At 40.4% G+C, this 19,345-nt stretch overlaps 2 protein-coding genes across 5 annotated transcripts in view; one reads left to right on the top strand and one right to left on the bottom strand.

Annotated features, from left to right (window-relative positions):
• The window catches only part of LOC101479985 (protein PHTF2), a 58,547-nt gene extending 50,106 nt beyond the window's left edge, over positions 1–8,441 (top strand). For all 4 annotated transcript variants that reach the window (XM_014409601.4, XM_014409603.4, XM_014409600.4 and 1 more), the window contains 7 exons: positions 149–341; positions 426–557; positions 644–730; positions 2,657–2,812; positions 2,902–2,997; positions 3,102–3,227; positions 4,933–8,441. In XM_014409601.4, the coding sequence (XP_014265087.2) occupies positions 149–341; positions 426–557; positions 644–730; positions 2,657–2,812; positions 2,902–2,997; positions 3,102–3,227; positions 4,933–4,953 (811 nt within the window). In that variant the 3' untranslated portion in view covers positions 4,954–8,441. The remainder of the gene's footprint in view (positions 1–148; positions 342–425; positions 558–643; positions 731–2,656; positions 2,813–2,901; positions 2,998–3,101; positions 3,228–4,932) is intronic.
• A 585-nt stretch (positions 8,442–9,026) lies between these two features.
• The window catches only part of adipor2 (adiponectin receptor 2), a 28,064-nt gene continuing 17,745 nt past the window's right edge, over positions 9,027–19,345 (bottom strand). Inside the window, exons 3-8 of the mRNA XM_004548193.6 lie at positions 13,690–13,869; positions 12,801–12,972; positions 11,939–12,125; positions 11,670–11,857; positions 11,015–11,208; positions 9,027–10,930 (exon numbers count right to left, since the gene is read on the bottom strand). Coding sequence (XP_004548250.1) covers positions 10,802–10,930; positions 11,015–11,208; positions 11,670–11,857; positions 11,939–12,125; positions 12,801–12,972; positions 13,690–13,869 — 1,050 coding nt within the window. The 3' untranslated portion in view covers positions 9,027–10,801. The remainder of the gene's footprint in view (positions 10,931–11,014; positions 11,209–11,669; positions 11,858–11,938; positions 12,126–12,800; positions 12,973–13,689; positions 13,870–19,345) is intronic.

Here is a 19,345-nt window from a genome sequence, read left to right as displayed (position 1 = left end):
ATGATCATGTTAATGCCTGTGTGTTTAATATTGTTACATGTATCTGAAACAGTTTGGCAAGGTGTCATTTTTAAAAAAATATAGTAACTTAAGAATTTAAATGTGTGGATTTATTATTTTCCGACCTATATCCTTCTTTCCTATGCAGACTGGCTCAGTACCGTGACTTGGATCAGTTGACCACTCTCTCAGCCAATGAGCTTCTGTCTGTGGCGCTGGGGTGTGGGTCTGGTTCAGATGTCCTGGTAATCACCATGGTAACGCTCAGCTTCCTGGTGCGCGTTTGCCTTATCTGGCTCTTCTTCTTCCTGCTCAGCGTAGCAGAGAGGACATACAAACAGGTGCACAGATAAAAACTGTTGTCTGCTGATCGTTTGCAAGTCGGATAAACGGTCCCTGTACTTACAATCACGTCGATGTTTCAGAGACTTCTGTTTGCCAAACTTTTTGGTCACCTGACTTCGGCCCGCAGAGCGAGGAAGTCTGAGGTCCCACATTTTAGGCTGAAGAAAGTTCAGAACATCAAGATGTGGCTGTCGCTACGCTCCTACCTCAAGGTACAAAAGTAAAAGTCTTAAATGTACAACTGGAAAAAATTAAATGTTAAGTAAAGACACAAATGGAGAAACTGTTGCATTTGCAGAGACGGGGTCCTCAGCGTTCGGTGGATGTCATTGTATCGTCTGCTTTCCTGCTCACGTTGTCAGTCGTCTTCATCTGTTGTGCTCAGGTAACTTCTGAAGGTGTCAAATCAGCAAAATATACAAGTTTTTGTTTTAAGTTACAAAGTGGATAAATCATGGAGAGAAATGTTACAAAAAGTGTTGCTCTTGCCCTTTCAACTTTCTGCAGGTTTTTTTCTTTTGTTTATGTTTTTTTAAATACTCAAGTCTCCTAAAATGAGAACCAGCCGATTCATTTATGTCCTCTGTGATGGACATTTGTTTTTGGTCTATATCCAGGGGTGCACATAAGTGGTCCACAGGTGTGCATTCGCTGTCAAAATAAAAGACGCGCACCAGATAAGAAGTTGCAACGCGCGTTTGCGTACATATAAAAGGCACTGTTTTTGTCAGCTAGAGTGGGATTTTCACGGCACATTCTGCACCACATCTCTGTGCGTTCATCATTTGTTTGCAGCCAGCTCACCTCCTGAAACCACTTTTCTGAGAATACGCGCTTCTTTTGAGGTTTGGACTCCTTCTGACATTTCTTTGGAGGTGGAGGAACACCAAAGTAATTGCTTAAAGGAGCTCGCTTCTTCGACATCTTTAAGAGTTCTAAACAAATGTCTGTCCTCCTTCAGAAAATCGTATGTACGCAAACGCGCGTTGCAACTTCTTATCTGGTGCACGTCTTTTATTTTGACAGCGAATGCGCACCTGCAGACCACTTATGTGCACCCCTGTCTATCTTTTGACCAAGTCCTGATGTACTAAATAGAGAACATCGTGGGTTTTTCACTGATATCTCATGTGTTTGTATGGGCTCTTTTTGCTCCAAAGAGGCAGGAAATCACAAAAAGTTCAATGGGAAGATTCCTCTACACGGTTCTCAGAGTATATTAAATTGTCATTCTTCGGTTAGTTGTCTTTAATCTACTTTTTTTTTTAAAAACTCTAAACTACAGCTCATGGACTCACAGTGACCTGGGTACTAATTATTTCAACACTTCAAGGGAAAAAAAATCCCTTCTAACTAGGAATTTATGCTTCAGCAGGACACCTGCACTGTAGCTACGTCGTAATCACAAACCCCCCTGCAGCTCTACAGCGTAACCTGAAGCACACTTCCTGAGACTGAGACTATATGTCTCATCAAAGCAGCTTGCAACTACTATGCACCATCAATTCTTGCTATTCAAAGTGTAGAATCCTCTCGTCCATGGGAAGTCTGGACCCTCATGTGAACTTCCGGGGAAAAAACAGCCTGCATAAGCCTAATCACACTATAGCTACCCACCAGGTAGCTCATCAGTATATATCATGTAGCCCAGTTTCACTAACCCACTAAACTTTGCTGCTATTTTACTTTTCACTGTTTGTTTGTTTTTTGGCACTGAAAGAATTAGTGTTTTAACTTTCAGTGGCGCCGCCATGCTCGTTTGCACTTAGGAACTGAAGGAGTGTTTGACATCATCAGCTCTGTTTATAAAAGTGATCAAGCAGATAGCACTGCAGGGTAATCCGGCTGTGCCCGTTATAGTCACTTTAAAGATGTTGTAATCAAAAAGATTTTATCTTTACCTGAAAAGCTGTGAGGCCTCAAGATGTTACATAACAGCTTTTTCCACATTAGCCAGTAAAACAAGTTTTTATTGGCTGCAGAGCCTAAACCTGCACATGATGCAGACGAGTCTTACATGTGTTGCACAGTTTCTGCCACCAGGGGTCAGTCATACAATTAGCAGAACAGTCAGCTCAAGTAAAACTGATAAAGAGCAAATATGTGAATGCATCGACCTTCAGAATAATTATTTTGGGACATTTACAGTACTTGTGCTGTAAAAAAAAGGGAAAATGAGTTGAAAGACACTGCAGCTTGTTACAAATGTGGCGTTTCATATACATTAAAAAAAATGTAATTACAGTATCAGCAAGTCTGTTTTATTTTTGGTTTTAGAAACTGAACAGTGTGTTTATCTCTCTTCCTCCAGTTGCTCCATGTCCATGAAACGTTCCTGGACTGTCACTATAACTGGGAGCTGGTGATCTGGTGCTCCAGTCTGACTCTGTTCCTGCTCCGGTTCGTCACTCTGGGCTCGGAGACCAGCAAGAAGTATAGCAACACCTCCATCCTGCTCACTGAACAGGTACACACACACACACACACACACACAATATACAAGTATGATCAGTGTCGTGTCCAAACTCTGACCCTGATCCACTGCGTTTCTCACAGATTAACCTGTATCTGAAGATGGAGAAGAAGCCAAACAAGAAGGAGGAGCTGACACTGGTCAACAATGTTTTAAAACTGGCAACCAAACTACTCAAGGTACACACACTGTCTCAATATCCTTTCTTGTTGGTCATCTGGCACCAACTGCCCCTGCTTTTACAATCTGACTCTTTTTTTTTTTTTCTTTTCCTTTTCTCCAGGAGTTGGATACTCCGTTCAGGTTGTACGGTTTGACGATGAACCCTCTGCTCTACAACATCACCCAGGTGGTCATCCTGTCTGCTGTGTCGGGAGTCATATCTGACCTGTTAGGATTTAACCTGAAGGTAATTTTATGCGTGAACGCTCTTTAGTCACATGTATCTGTTCACGTCTGTCCTGTGGTGGAAACCCCCCCCCCCCCCCCCCCCCCAAAAAAAAACCTCTGTCCTTTGAGGAAGTAAAACAGTAAAGGTGCAAAACAGACAATGTGGACTGAAAATCCTTTTTTAGCACCAAAAATGAATTTTCAAGATTTGTTGGGTTAAAACACGTCATAATCTTGCAGTGTAAATCAAATCCCTGGAAGATGAGTTTGTGATGGAGAAGTACGTGTGCTGAATTCTGACCTATGAGGGAGCAGATGAGCACTAATTTAAAATCAAAGGCAGTCGTAGACAGGCTTTCTTTGCATTAGCTGGTTCAACAAAAACCTGAAATCCAGGCAGAGATGACGGGTGTCACAGCAGCGTTTCTGATTGAGGCAGCTCAGGACGAGCTCGTGTAACAGGGGGTGCTTGGCGTGTGATTTCACTCGTCTTCCTCACAAAAATGGATTAATTGCTGCCTACTTTAGAGATATTATCACGGAAACAGGTGACAGATATTCACAAAAGACAGGCTATAAAAATTCTAATTGTAAAAGCCAATGATGCTGCAAATAAGAGATCTGTGTTGTAGAAAATGTGAATTCATAACTTAATATTTGTTTTTTCAGTGGCTCTTAGTGCTGCCATTTGTCTGTCACATATTCTAGCATATTAGAGCTGATGGATTTAAACACTGGTGCATTCAGGACTGACCGTGTCTCTAAACCTAATGACAGATGTTGAAATCATGTTAGTTTCTACCCAAATTAAAGCAAAATTACTCTTTTCTATTCTGTGTTATATATTAGCTGTGGTTGCAGATTACGATTAGGCATGAAAACATGTGCATGGCCAGCTGAATGCACGAAAAGTTCCTGTGATCATGCATTTTTGCATTTTTCACTGCTGTAACTTCACAGCCTCCTGTGATACTCGTGAGACACAGCTGATCCAGGTTTCTTTTGCAAAATGTTTTCCTTCAACAGAAAAGGTCCAGCTCAGTATTAGCAGGGCGTACAGTACTGTGCAAAAGTGTTTCGCCATGTTGGAAAAACACTTTAGCTGAATCTACAAAAATGATAAAGATAACACAGTTTGATATGAACCCAACTTGACAGAGAACAAAACAAAATGCTGTCAACATCCAAAGAAGAGCTTCGAATGTCCTTCGAGAAACATGGAGAACTATTCCTGGACACCGCTTAAAGAAATTAGAAGAAAGCTGCCTAAGAGAGTTCAGGTTGTGTTGAGGAATAAATGTGTGCAAATGTAGACTTTCAAGCTCATTAGAATTATAGAAACTCTGTTTTTGCCTTTGCCTGTTTTCCGTATTTCCATGTATGTTTGCACATTTCAATAAACTGTTCCACCCATTTCCCCAGCAAACTATAAAAAATGAAGACTTTTGCACACTACTGTAAGTTACCGTGGTGATCGAGGCAGATTTAAATAAAATGGATTTACCTGGCTTCATACTATTGGGTACAGTTTCCAGTATTTAGCAGAGATATAAACGAAGTAGACCAAATGTCTAATAAGCTGACACCTAATCTGGCTCCTCCTGCAGCACTGTTGATTTTACCTTTGATACCTTTCCTGCGTTTTGTTGTTAAACTGTAGCTGCTCATTGGCTGAATTCTCCGATTCGAGTGTCTGACGTGTGTTCGTTTGTTCCCGTTCACAGCTGTGGAAGATCAAATCATGACAGTGGACTGAGAAACGGCGTCAACACTTCACTCTCACTGACTGGCTGAACGCTCGTCCGACTGGCCCGACCCACCGAGAGACCGAGCCTCAGCCTCGACATATCAGAGTGCTTTGACCTTCAACGTTTCCACTTTGTGCAATTCACAGACTATTTATTTACCCATTCAGTGTTTATACCTAGGCTTTATTTGAATTCTAGTTTCTTTCATGTTTTTGTGTTTTGTGACACAAAGTTCGGTTTTTACCTGTCAACAAAAGTGTTATGAGTGTTTCCCCTAGGTTACCGCTTTGGAGGGGAGACTTCTCGCTTGTTTGTTTTTTCCTCCCCCCTGCTCTAAAGCAAATCTCCCCTGTCGTTTTAGACGGATCAAGACTTGTTGGGATGCTTTTTGCATTTACACACATGAAGTTGGCTTCAACAGGAGTAACGTTATCTTCACTTCACAAACAAAAACACAGTAGTGTGCTTTTTTTCCCTCTCGCCCCCCCTGAGTTGTTGGTAGGGGGAACGCTGTGTGAACATAAATTATTATTAAGTGATGGTTGAGGTTCTCAGCTCGATCTGCAGCTTTTCATTTTAACTCATTTGCAGGCAAAAATATTTTATTGTATTTTTTCCCTTTTTTTTTTTTGCTTAAACTGAATGTTATTTATATGTTGAGTTTCAAAACAAAACAGATTTTAAAAAAGCAAACGTTAGTCCAGTGGTTTTATTCAAACAAACTGAGTTCGTCAAACATTTTTTAATTTTATTACAAACAAATACTGAAGGTGTAACATGTTCTTTAAGATAGATAAACGCTCCACACGGACACCTTTAGATCAAGCTGCTAACTGGTTTGGTTAAAAACATTGCTGGTGTCTTGCACCTGTTCACACTCAGGCCACATGCAAATATCTCTTAAGGGAAGTTAACAGTTCCATTCTCCAGGTATTTAAAAGCAAAACAAAACTAGAGAGCAGATGACATTTACCAAAACCAAAAGGGAGAAAAGTGACACGTGTGAACAGAAAGAAGACTGAACATGTCTACAGTTATTCTTCACTATTAGACGGCGTGACCTGAAGCAAGACCTTTCAATTTTTGCTCCAGTTTAATATTACGAGCCCCATCAGTGGTTTCAGGAGCATTTCCAGCAATACGCGAGTAGATGGTAACACTTCCCTCAGAGAGCTGACACAGCATCTACTGTGTCCATGAAATTTGCAGGTAAACTGGTTTCAAACGGCTCGACGGTGTCACCCGTCAGCTTTCTTTGTTCAGAACACACGCAAAGCCACGTGTGCTTTATTTCCCAAAGGGCCACATGAGAAACACTGTCGTGGAGGGCTGCACCAATAAGCTGAACTCAAGTCTGCTCAGTATTTTCTCTCTTTAAGCTGCAACTGATAAGAGTAGATGTTACAATTAGGCAATAAAAATGTGAACTGGGGATAGTAGGCCAACATTTTATTGTTGTTTGATTTCAACATTCCCCAAAACTGAAAATAAGTCTAAAGTTATACAAAGTGCTACTGCTACTTTGCTGGTAGTTTAATGGAGCTTTTCAGTTCTTGTTTCTTGTTCAGTGAGAGAGATCCAGTCGGTTTTGGGCCTAAACAAGTGCATTAAAGTCAGATTCAGTATCTGATATTTATTTTAACACTTTGCCCAGACTGAGCCACCTGGCAGCTGTGTGGTAGCTATGTCACCATCTTCAGTCTCACGCTCCTCTGAAAGTAGAACAAACCATTTTAGTTGCAACATCAACAAAAAATAACTGACAGAAATACCACTTTCAGGTCTGGGTTCATTTCAGTCATTTAATGTATTTCTCTTTATGATTAGTCTTGTAATAGCGATTCAAACATACCAAATGACCACACAGCTTTACCTCGGACTTAAGTTCATATTTAGACAATGATAAACAGCCACATCTCATAAAACATAATTTTATTACCACTGTATTTAGTTGCACACACATGAGTAAAAAAATTTTTTAATTATCATGGGCCACCAATGGTCAGATAATGCCCACATCTGCTCTAATGTATCTTCAACCCGCTAACGTGTCGATTAACAACAGCCAGTATCAATTCATCTCTAAGTTGAGGAAAGCTTACCTTGGGCCCCACCACTAGCTGCTTCCTGTGTGGATGCCCTTTAAATACACAGATGACTGGACCGACAAAGATTTTTGGTAAATCTCAAACTGAAGTTTTAATGTTAAAATGTGAACTGATAACTGCAACTTCTCTGGATACGTCATATAACAGCATAAAAATAGGTTGCCAAAATGTAATGTGTCCAACAGCTCGTTAAGCAGCGCACCTGCATAGCAGATGGTTTCATTATCGACTCCCAGTCCCAGATCAAACAGTTTCAGCTGTCCTAGCATGAAGGAGACAATCCCCAAAAAGCAAAATGTTGGATAAATGAAACGGAAACTCGTACTGGAGATCTCTGCCTCTCTCTTCACTCCACCAGGTCAAATCTCAATTAGAAGTTCATTCAAATAATAAAACTGAACCCTAAATAAAGGCAATCACAATCAACTCAGATATTTTATAAACTGACAGGACTTCACATAAAATGCTGTTGAACGCTCGGAGCTCCTTTAGACGTTGGTGTACACGACACTTCAGTGAAGTCTTTCTTGTGTGTGAACAAAGACATGCACTTTAAAAACACGTTCTCAATGGAAGAAAAGTTACTTTGTATCAACAATATTTTTTACATCACTCTGTGTGATACAGTTTGTGTGTGTCTGGTGTTATAGCGAATGCTAGTTCAGCGTGTGTACTGATGATTTGTGTGAATTAAATCCGAAACGGTACGTGAAGTAATGATGCCCACGGAAAAGAAACAAATGGTTGCCTCGGTTCACTGGAACAAGCTTCATTCATAAAAATGCGAGCATAATCATCTTCAGTGTGTTTGAGGAGGAAGACCAAAGTGCTTTTAATTTAACTGTATTTGTTTGTCTCTTCTGGTTAAAGAATGTATTTATAGCGTTCTGGTTTTAAGAATATTTCCTTTTTGTTCTTTCATCATTTATTTGTACAGGATGTTTGTTCCTCACCTCTTTAGAAAAGGCATGCTCGACTGTTTTTGTTTTTTAGCAACGAGACTTTTGAATCACGTATATGATAGTGAATCTGAGGAAAGGACTGTGTTATGATGCTGTTTTCCAAAAGTCTATTTACTGGTTTTTCTTGTGAACTGGTCTTTCAATAAGATCTGTTTTTATATGAATAATTAAAAAAAATGGATGTTAAATCCTTTATTCTTTTGTTAACTGTTTGTGTTATCCTTTTCCTTCAGTTGTTTAAATATTTATAGTTGCACTTGATCAACTGCTTCTTACAGCAAAAATATCTAATCAAACAGATCAGTCATCTCTGAATGTTTCCAGACTCTTAAAGAAATTACAAGGAAAAAAAACTGCCTAAGAGTTCAGACGGTGTTGAAGAATAAAGGTGCTCATACCAAATATTCACCTTCAAGCTTGTCAATTCCATTTTTGCACATTTCAAGAAATCACAGCACCCATTTCCTATTTTCCTAACAAAATATAGAGAAATGATGGATCCATCAAGACTTTTGCACTTTTATACTTAAAATGCATTTTAAACACACATTAAATTAAAAAAAAATAAGGAAAATTATCAATAAGAAAAAATTTGCAACTGCAGGTTTTCTGTCTGAGCAAGCTGGATAGCATAGTGGTACAACTACACGCCTCTGGAGACGGTGTCTCAAGTTCAATTCCCACATGCTGGCATCTCTATCCAGTAAGGTGTCAGCAAAGCCTGCATCAGGTGATAGGACGTTGTTGAATGCCACTAGACAAGGAACCCCAGAGCAGAGGGTTACATGAGCAGTTACTTTGTATTGACATGTATGGAATCTTTCATACCCAACACCCAAGTGTGGGTAGAAGAAGGATTGTAAATCATCTACAACCTAATATTTTAAAACTTGGAACTCAGCTGCAGCTTAAGTAAAGTGTTAACTAACACAGAAAACAAGGAGATTATGTGATGCAATCTCAGTGTTGTGTATATAATAACACTTCCAAAACAAAGTGACTGCTTCAAAAACCTTTTTATTAGAACAATACAGCAGATATAAAGGTCTATTGCAATCAAACACCACCAGAGCGAACTGTGTGCTTCAGACAGTATGCCCTCCCCGAGAGAAATAATTTAATATAAACTAGAGAAAAGAAAAAAAATGGAGATGAAAACAAAAAATTCTTCTTGCGATGCAAAGACGATCGATCAACTTTCATTTTACTTGCACACCTAAAAAGTTTACACATCCCCAGAAACACAAGCTCAGAAGTGTTTTATTGTGCAAGTTGTAAGATTTTGGTATAAACTTGAAAGTTCATCTCGTGTTAATTAATCATGAGCCCTTTAAGTCGGAACGTTTGGAGGGAGGAACGTTTTGGCCCTCGCCAAACGAAACGAAACAACGAAGCAAACGAAAGAAAAGAAACACGTAAAATTAAAGCTTGAAATGCAATAACAGCAGTGAACAAATGAAAATGCAATCCAAAAAAAAGAAAAGAAAGAAAGAAAATTGTTTTAATTTTAGTTTTAAATATTTGTGGTCTGTGGACATGAATCTCATCAAGAATCATGTAGGAGGAGCAGAAACTAATGATTCCAGTTTATCTAATTCTGGGGCCGTGTTTACAAAAATATTGTGAAAAGTATCATTTATGCGTTTCAATAAATCATTTAAGGAAATATTAGAAAAAATAAACATATAGTGGTGGAGCAAAAATAAGCTTTAGGTTGAATTCAATCAGAGAAAGAAGATGCTACATATTTAGATAACTCATAAATATATAATCATAGTTTTTGATGTTAAGACGAAATCTGTGTTGCTCGCCGTTTGTAAGGTTTTCACGCCTGTAAGTGACTCCCGTGTCGCCACTGGAGACGGCGTACTATGTTTTGATAGGATTTGGATGTTGTGCCAATAAATTTTCTCTAAAACCTCCCCCACCTTGTGTCCTTACACAAAAAAAAGTTACTTGAAGCGCCTCCCACCGAACACTGGAACAAGTGTAGAATTGACACCTCTCCCCCTCGGCTCTAATTGGTTTACCATCTATCATATTTATTCTTGCAATCATTTTTTGTCATTTTTTAAATATATATTTCTTACAAATCTATAACCCAAAGTTTAGAAATCTTATTTACATGGAAAAGTTGTTATTTTTGTTTGGTTTTTGTTGTTTTTTAAATTTTAAAAGTGACTATTAACCCTTTTGTCCGCATTTGCAAAGCTTCACAATGAGAGAAAGAATCAATTTTGCACTCAATTCTTTTCCCCCCCCCCATACTTTCATTTGTTTGCATCCTCTAAAGAGGCAACTTGGAAAACAGCATTCAGCAAAAAAGAAAAAAAAGTAGTAAAAAAAAAAAACCAAAACAAAAAAAAAATGTTTGGTTTTTTTTCCTTTTTAAAGCATGAATCACGCTTCTGCTGGAAACCAAACCATTAATCCAAGAAGAGAACGTAGGGAGGTTTGAATGTCTGGTATCCTCCCGGACAAAAGGATTACTTCCTGGAAAGAGTCTCAGAAACTGCTTTTATAAAACACGCTGTCACAGAAGTGGTTTTATAGTCAAAGCAAACGGAGCCAGAGGAAATGGGGACAGACAGGCAGACAGAGTTGGATTTAATCGCGTCCTATGAGAAGGACAAGCCACTTCGGTCTTCAGTTTGGGGGTGAAGTGAGTGTGTATGTGTCTGTTCGTGTATATCTGTGGATGTAAGAACCAGTGCCTGACACAGTTTTCACTGTGTCAGTAAATGATGAAAGGGTCAGTGTATGTTTGTATGTGTGTTAGAGATTGCCATCCTCAGTGCAGCCTCCTCCTGCCGTGAAGCGAAACTCCTGCAGGTTGGAGACGCCGTGGAAGTGAACGAAAGCCCCGGCGACCACCAAGATGTGGAACAACTGATGGGAGTGAAACTGCGGAGGGAACAGCAGGACATAAGAATCACGGTGAAGAGTTTCTAATCCAAACATGTTTCCTTACCGGCGACAGACACTCACCCAGATGTCACACTTGCCGGGGAAGAACCTCTCGGGGATTCGGGCGGCGTACAGACAGGCTCCGGTGATGTAGAGCGTGGCCATGAGGAACAGCCAGCCCATCTGGCCAATGGTGGTCGCCTTGATCAGACCCTCACTGATGACAAAGTGCAGGGTGGGAACCACACCACTCAGACCAAGGCCCACAAACACGCCTGAACAAAGAATGGACACAAAGTGAATACACGAGTGAGCAGATATAGCAAGGGCCGCTTTAAGAACATCGACTGTCAACCAACTTAAACCTGTAATAACAGATTTTTTGACTCATGGATTATTAGATTAGACAACCAAGCAAGTAACACCAATCTTAATTTTTTTTACTGAAAAGATTTTAACCAGTGTTGAGTTTGATCTCTATGGGTAATCCAGCTTCCTTAGCTACAACAGCTGCCATAGACTCCAGCTGCCCCTTATTTTAAATTAAAATGCTTTTATATATTTTTAAATATTTTTACACCAAATCAATCAGGGTTACGTTGAGGCAAAACTTAGTGCCACACCTTAGCAGCGAAATATGCAGTTTATGGACCGAATATGGTGTCCTCTATTGTAAATAACAGGCCTGAAGCCACATGACCACAAACCCAACCCATCCTCACTTATCCCAATCTACCTGCTCTGACTCCTCTGTACTGCGGAGTGGCAAAGAAGTCGCACTGTGATACGGTGATGGCAGCCAGTCCTAGTACACAGACCACTATCAGGTAGATGAAGCAGGGCTGAGGGGAGCAGTAGAAGGAATAATACAACCAGGGGACGAAGGAGCCCATGATCAGGAAGGCGATCCCACTGTAGTCCAACCTGGAGACACAACAACATCGTGAGCTTACTGCTGAAGAAAAGACGTCCCCAATACAGCATGAAGACCGAGACATTTCTTACTTGGAGAAGACTCTGGACACGCCCTCAGAGTGGCAGTAGACTGTGTGGAAGAGCCAGGAGAATGAAAGGCAGAGGATGGCTCCCAGGAAAAACATCCCGATCACCACCTTCTCTTGGACCGGAGCCACAAAAGACATGTTGGGTCTGAACATGTACATCAGGCCCAGACAGAGGAAAAACAAACAGCCTGCAGAGAGATGAGATGACAGGGTAAGATGGATATCAGTGATATTAAAATGAAAAAGTATCAGGACTCACAATTTCTCCACTACAATGACGCCGAGGTGCACACTCTCACACGCCACAAGGTGGCAGCAGAGAGAAGAACAAAACTTGTTTATAGAGGTGTAGAAGGAAGGATAAATAAAGAGTTTTAAAAACCTGGGATCAACTACAACTCTTCCACTCAAGCAGAAAAATAACACACTGGATTTCCTGGACCCATCTACTGACGGCAGTCGCTTGGCTTTCGACACACACGTTTTTATGCAACGTAACAAGTTAGCAGGTTTGCACAAGATTCTCTGTTACCTAATGAAGTCTGGATAAATATGCAGATTAGCTGAAGAATAAAATAAGGAGTGGAGTAATATATTTCAGAAATACACACAGGAAAAAACAATCCCACTCCTGTTATTTCCAGCCGTTAACCCTAATCCTGTTCTCGTGGTGTGTGTGCGTGTGTGCATGTGTGCTCCAGTACATCTGCCATCTCATCATGCCTCAACATTTTTGCAGAGACAATTTAAGATTAGGATAAAAAGGTTAAAATGAAGAATACAGAAAGTTAAAGATGCACAAAAGTATTGAGTTTTAGAAAACTCTCTCAGTGTGTGCGCGTGTGTGTGTGTGTGTGTCTTACCTAGCAGGTGTGTCCAGATGTTTCCCGTCTCTGTGTGGATTCTAAAGATGCTCTTGAAGCAGGCGCGAAACGAAGGCATGGGAGGCCTGTGGCCGTGAAGCAGGAAGTCGTTGTCCTTCAGCCAATCGGGGAGTACATCGTGAGGAATGACGCGCCACCGACCCTCCCACATCTGATTGGTTAATAAGGGAAAAAGAGGAAACATCTACATCATGATCTGGTATGAATGGAAAACTGCTGCAGTTTACTGGACTGGAGTGCAGATCAGGAGTGTCAAATGACAACTATTATGTAAATAAATATACTGACTCCACCAATTTACATACAGCTATTTTTAGCTACAGGACACTCGTCCAGGCTGTGCTGTTTCAAAAGCACACACTCTAATTCTTATAGTCGCGTGATTATTTTTATTTCGACACAGTGACGCGTCTTTACATCACAGTGTCATAACTGTTTGCATCTGTATGTATCAAGAACCACATCTGAAGAGCTTCCTGCGGCGTAACAGTGCTGGCCTTTTTTAGCTTTATGCTCTTAAACTGCACTAAATTACTGAACTCTTTTTTTTAACTCTCCGTCTTTTGAAACACATTCTGTATAAGCGATAAAAAAAATAAAAAAAAACTAAGCAAACACAGAACTCTACCGTAGCTGTTTTTATGGGTTTATTGCTGTCGTTTACTATGTGGCTTTATTGAGTGTTGTTATAAAACCTCCTCAGTAAAGCAAACATACCCCAAGGGAGAAGTACCTAATTTAGTGGGCGGTGGAATTAAAAGGTGGAGCGCTCCCCAACAATCTTTTCAGATAAGTTAAGACGAAGGTCTGAAGTGTGTTTGTGAGTGTGGGGGGGTTGGGTTGTTTTTTTTTGTTTTGTTTTTTGCACCTTGTGTACAAACTCCTCCATCCTCTCCATGGCGTGGTGTGCTTGCAGGAGTGGAGTCATTCCCATGAAGCCTTCATCACCGTTCCTCTCATCCTCCTCCTCCTCCTCCGTTTCCTCTTCTTTTCTTCCTCTGTCATCCTCTTCGCTTACCCTTTTCTTGTCGTCGCACTCTGGGACGCTCTGCAAAGAAACACACACACACACACACACACACACACTTAGTCGAAGAGGACCAGCTGTTTTCTGACACCTTTACCATGAACCTGCTCTGGCTGCATGCTACCCAGTTCAAACATGTGGGAGCTATCATCGATCTAAGCTTGTGCAATCCTCCTCTCACATGCAAATTACATTCAACATGAGTGACAAGACTCATCATAGATCCTTTCTTAAACCTACTGCTGACCAGTGACTGGAAGAGCACACACTGTACAATGTGATCATACACTGAGGATATTTAAGACCACTTTCATCTGAAGCTAACTGTAGCAAATTAGAGTGTTTGTTTTTTTGTTTTTTTTTTACCAGTGAACAGCTTTTTAATTAAATATTTTAAGTTTCTTATTTTCTAAAAGTTGTAACTTGTTCAAATCTTATATACATGAGTGGCTTCATGTGCAACACTTCAGTCAATGTCAAACTCATAACTGTGTTTAAATGTGCTATGTTAAAAAAAAAAAACAAAACTATTTTTTTTATATAGCACCTTTTGTGCAAGTATTGCAGTTCAAGGTATATAATTATTAATATATAATAAAATATTGTAGTGGTAAGTAAAAATCCAGATGAATAAACCAGCAATAAAAGCTAATATTAGTTCAAACAAAGTAAATAAAAACAGGGTTTCGACACTTCCAGCTGCTGTCAGACTCAAACAGCTGAAAGCCTCCTTGCAGATTTGTGCCCGTGCAGCTGAGGCGCCGCGCTGATTCATACGCTGTCAGCACGCGAGACAAGTCTACTGAAGCAAGACGATGAAGTGTTTAAAAATAAGCCAAAATGTAAAATAAACTGACCTCCCTTTAATCTACTTCACTATTCAAACCAGGAAACATAACAACTTATTTACATTCATAAATTTACAACTCGAGAATTTAGCTCCATCGTTTTTCTTTTCGTTCTACCTTTAACGCTGTTACTGACAACTCCTCAGACAGTCCGTGCAAAGCTTTTAAACTGTCCCATATCCCAGCATGTGGTGCACAAAAACTATAAGAGAATACGCGCATGTAAAAATACACATTTTATCATCCCTATCTGACTGCATACACAAACAAATCAGATTAACAAAACTGTAAAAGGAAGAAAATTAAAGCTATTGTGTAAAGAAAACAAAGCCATTTTATTATTAAATCGCTGCAGTCCCTGTTTGTCTGAGCTATCATTTATAAATAGAGGCTTAAACAGACAGTGTGAATTCAATCCAACACAATAGCTGTCACCGCTGGGTAGTCTGTGGCAGAATTAATATGGCTAGCGCTTTGTGATAAATACACAGTCATTCATCATTACTGACACGCAAACAAACAGTCGCACACAGTTAAGCGCTCGCCGACACACCGATGATGTGTGCGGTTTCAGGTGGGAAAGCTGATAAGTATTAAGGCCACACATGCATCAAAACACATACACTGATGATTATTGTTATTTTTTATTCCTCTTAACAAGCCACAGATTTATTTATGTTTAATAGGAGATGATTAGAAATGGCATCCCTCTTGTTCTTTTTAATACTCCAGAGGAACAGGAAAAGGCCAAGTGAGGAAATTAGGGGAAAAGTGGCAAGACAGAGAGGGACACGAGAACAAGTGGGTTGCAGAAAGAGGGAGAATGAGAGTCCTGTTTTATATATAATGCATGACTAACCCCGTTTTTAAAGACCCACCAGCAAAATACACTGCAACAGCAAGGTCTCTGCTCGTGCACGTGTGCCTACTGACCATGACATGCCGTTTAGGAACTGAAAGTGAACGTCTCCGAAGTTTATTTTTCCTTGAATCTGTGTGCACACAGTGTTTAACCACACATGAGAACAAATCAGAGGCCGCAAAAATGCAAGGAAGGGACAAAAGCTTCCATCACACTTGAGGGCAATATTTTCATGAATCTGCTGTTTCACCTAACGATGATTCTCGGTGTACTTATGTGCAAAGGACCTAGTGCACTATGTCAGCAGAGGGTATCTGGGTGACTGCCAAACAATCACGTGTGCCCTCCGGTCTTTGCATCTCTCATGGATAACCTCTCATGTGTGTCCATGCATGCAAGTAATACAGGTGTGGCCTTAACTTCAGGTGCTGCCAGTCTGGTTGTGGATTGTGAGATTCTTGAGTAACTCTGTGTGTGCACACGTGTCTGTGCACAGCAGGAACAACAGCATGTCCTCTAAGGTCAGGATTATGCTCGGTTGCAGATGCACAGACGGACGAGTAGCTGTTCTTGCGATATTATATCCTCGTCGGCTTTTGAGACACGTGTGGTGCTCTTCGCTGATGTAGAAAGTGTATGACACATAAGCAGCACAGCATCTACTGCAGTTATCAATACAACTACTGTCATCTCACGACCAGACTAAAATCCCCGATTAGTTTTGGATGCAAAGCGCACAGTTTATTTATAATTTATCCTAGCAACAAGCTACTCGCCTAACCTGTCTTGCTGTAATTTGAATCCATGTGAATATCAGAATAAAATTATGCTAACATCATGTGAAAACAAGACTGAATCTTGTGACTGAGTTTTATCAACAAAACTTCACCAAACAATCTATATGTACGACAACGCTGAAGCCCTGAAGTAACGCCCGCACATAACACCGTGGGACATAATCTGTTAGTGTGTTTGTCAGAAAAATAGTGATTTAGTACAATTGACCTCATTTTTAACACTTTTTTTTTTTTTAAATAAACCAAAATTAGCCTCTTGAAAAATAATCAGAAATGAAAACTGCAAGTTGCAGACCAAGTATGTTAAGACAATAGCAGGTAAAAAGTTCTTTGATGTGCATGAGTGGAATAGTATTCAAGTATATGGCTACCAGCTAAAAATAATAGTACATGCACTGTGACAAGTCACAGTCACATACTTGCTTTATAAAACATGCCTTGTTCTCCTAGTCACACCCATTAATACAAGCACTTTTTCTATGCTCTAGTGCTTTCTATCCAACATCCACACATTCACACTTCGATGGATGCATTAGAGAGCAACTTGGGTTACTATCTTGCCCAAGGATATTCTGCATACAGACTGGAGCAGCCAGAGATCAAACCACGAACCTTCCGATTAGTAGACAACCTGCTCTCCTGCTCTGAGCTACAGTATGCTAGCTTAGTAAACTTTTTTTCCCCCTACACAAAAGGTTTGATTACAAATAATAAATGACTGAAAAGGCCGTTTCTGTTACCTGGTGTGAAGCTGACATTTTGGAGGCTGTTTTCACACGACCGTAGAGATGTTGTTATTAAAATCTGCAAAAACAGCTGTTAAATCCTGCCAGAGTGCTTTCCTGCTCTGATCGTGAGAAGCGGGTTTAATATGGGTATTCTGTAGCTGGTAGTTAGCAGCTTTCGTCTTTCTCTGCCACGTAAAAGCTGATGAAAGAGGCTGATTGCAAAGAGGAAGCTATGGGTGTCTGCGCATATTCTCAGGAAGAAAAATACAGAGAAACTGAAAATGACCGACTGCCAGTGATGCAGGCACAGAAACTTTTTTTTTGCTTTTCTTGTGAAACATCAGTTCATTTGAAATCAGCCACAGTGCTGAGGTTTAGCAGCAGGCGACGCAAATAGCCGAGCTGCCAGCTGCTCAGCTGAAGCTGCTGTAATCAGACCTAAAAACTGAGAGGACAGGAGGTGGTCTGTCACAGCGAAGCAGGACAATTTTCCTGGAACTCTGGGCTACCCCTCACACACTTGTGCTTACATTCAGAGATAAACACGCCTGTGAAAAAGCCTGAACATGTGACTCAGCTGCATGGTTGTCAACAAGGTATTATGGCAGAGGTTACAGAGTCAGATTTCGCTCTGTATAGGAGAGAGTGCATGTCTACTGATATGATCCCATCTATCCAAAAACCATTCATTCTTATCTCGGTGAGGTCACCATGCACCAGCTCATCGTGTATGAGTAACAACGCAGTCCGGAGGTCAGCGAGGCCCAGATCGTTGCTCGTCTGGCACAGTCACGTGTATTTTGTGTAAACGTGTCACAGTTGGTGTCATGTATAAGCTGAACACTTCTCCTCTCCATTTTTTGGGGGGTGGAAAACAAATTCCCGAAGGACAGTTGGGAGCCTCTTCCCAAACACTGAATTAAAAAGAATTGATAGCATGTTCAACTTGCAGCCCAAAGCTGAAACGGACTTATTCATATGGCTCATTCTTCCTGCCCAACAGTCCAAAACTCAAAGATTAGCCGGAAACAGCAAACACAGTGTTCACATTTGCAAAGCTAAGCCTGGTACATGTGTTTACTGAAAATAGAAATACCACAAATATACATTTTAAAAAAATTTTTTTTTTTATCTCATATTGTAGCAAAATGCATCTGTATCTGACACACAAGGTAAATAACCTTATCAGTGCAGTGCAGGCACGCTGACTTTCACCAGCTTTGTTAAGTGATGGGTTGTTTTAATGCCTTAAGTCAGTGGTTCCCAAACTTTTTTTGCTAGGCCCCCCTTTGTTTTATAAGAAAAATGTTCGCGCCCCACCCCCCTTCTGATGCGTGCATGCAAACACATCCTCCAGCCACACACACCCATATTTTGCTCCATTGCGGTTTCTTTCACACCTCAAACATTTAGTAAACAATTAAGCAAATACAAGTAATCTGCAATAAATTACAGGTAGTAATAAAATACTCTACTAACTCTTTTACGCTACGTCCGCACCTACACGGGCATTTTTGAAAACGCAGCTGTTTCGTCCACATGTAAACGGCGTTTTGAATCACCGAAAACTGAGATTTTTTAAAACTCCTTTTTTCCGTTTACGCGTGGACGAGGAATACAAAGTTGGTCACGCAACGTCAAAGGTATGTGCCTTTTTTCACGTCATGCTGTGCGCCACGTTATTGTTTACATGAGATGAATTGCAGAATGGCAGATAGTCAGATTAACAGTATTTTGCCTCTACCTTCAGTTTTTAAATGCTTGCAGATACACACGCAGTTACTGTCCCTCCATTTAGAAAGGCAGAGGCGTCACGGTGTGATTATTTTACTGTAGTTGTTTTTTTCCTGTGTAATAATATTCAACATTGCTATCAATACATTTTTCAAAAAATGCCTCTCTGTGCAAAATGGGTTTGACAACATAAACAGCTGTGGGATACTGTTTGTCGTGACTTGGAGAGCCCAGCGCTGCTCCCGACACAGGGAAAATCAATTATGCAGGCGAGACCTACCTTGGCACTTGTGCAGGTGAAACCAAAGGGAAGATATGCTTCACCATATTTTCTAGTCTTTGGCTTAGAATGAAGTTGGTTTGGCGAGCCCCACACTTTGGGAAGTTCTGCCTTAAGCCATTTTAATTATTCTTTTTTTAACGTGGCAGTAGTTTAAGAGTGAAATAAAAAGGTTATATATTCTGTTGTGATTTCAATTTATCAGTCTGTTATAATATGGCATGATTAAAGTGGGAGTGGTTGTTCAT

The sequence above is a fragment of the Maylandia zebra genome, linkage group LG17 (assembly GCF_041146795.1).
Source record: "Maylandia zebra isolate NMK-2024a linkage group LG17, Mzebra_GT3a, whole genome shotgun sequence".
Taxonomy (NCBI): Eukaryota; Metazoa; Chordata; class Actinopteri; order Cichliformes; family Cichlidae; genus Maylandia; species Maylandia zebra.
This window is presented reverse-complemented; position numbering and strand designations above follow the sequence as displayed.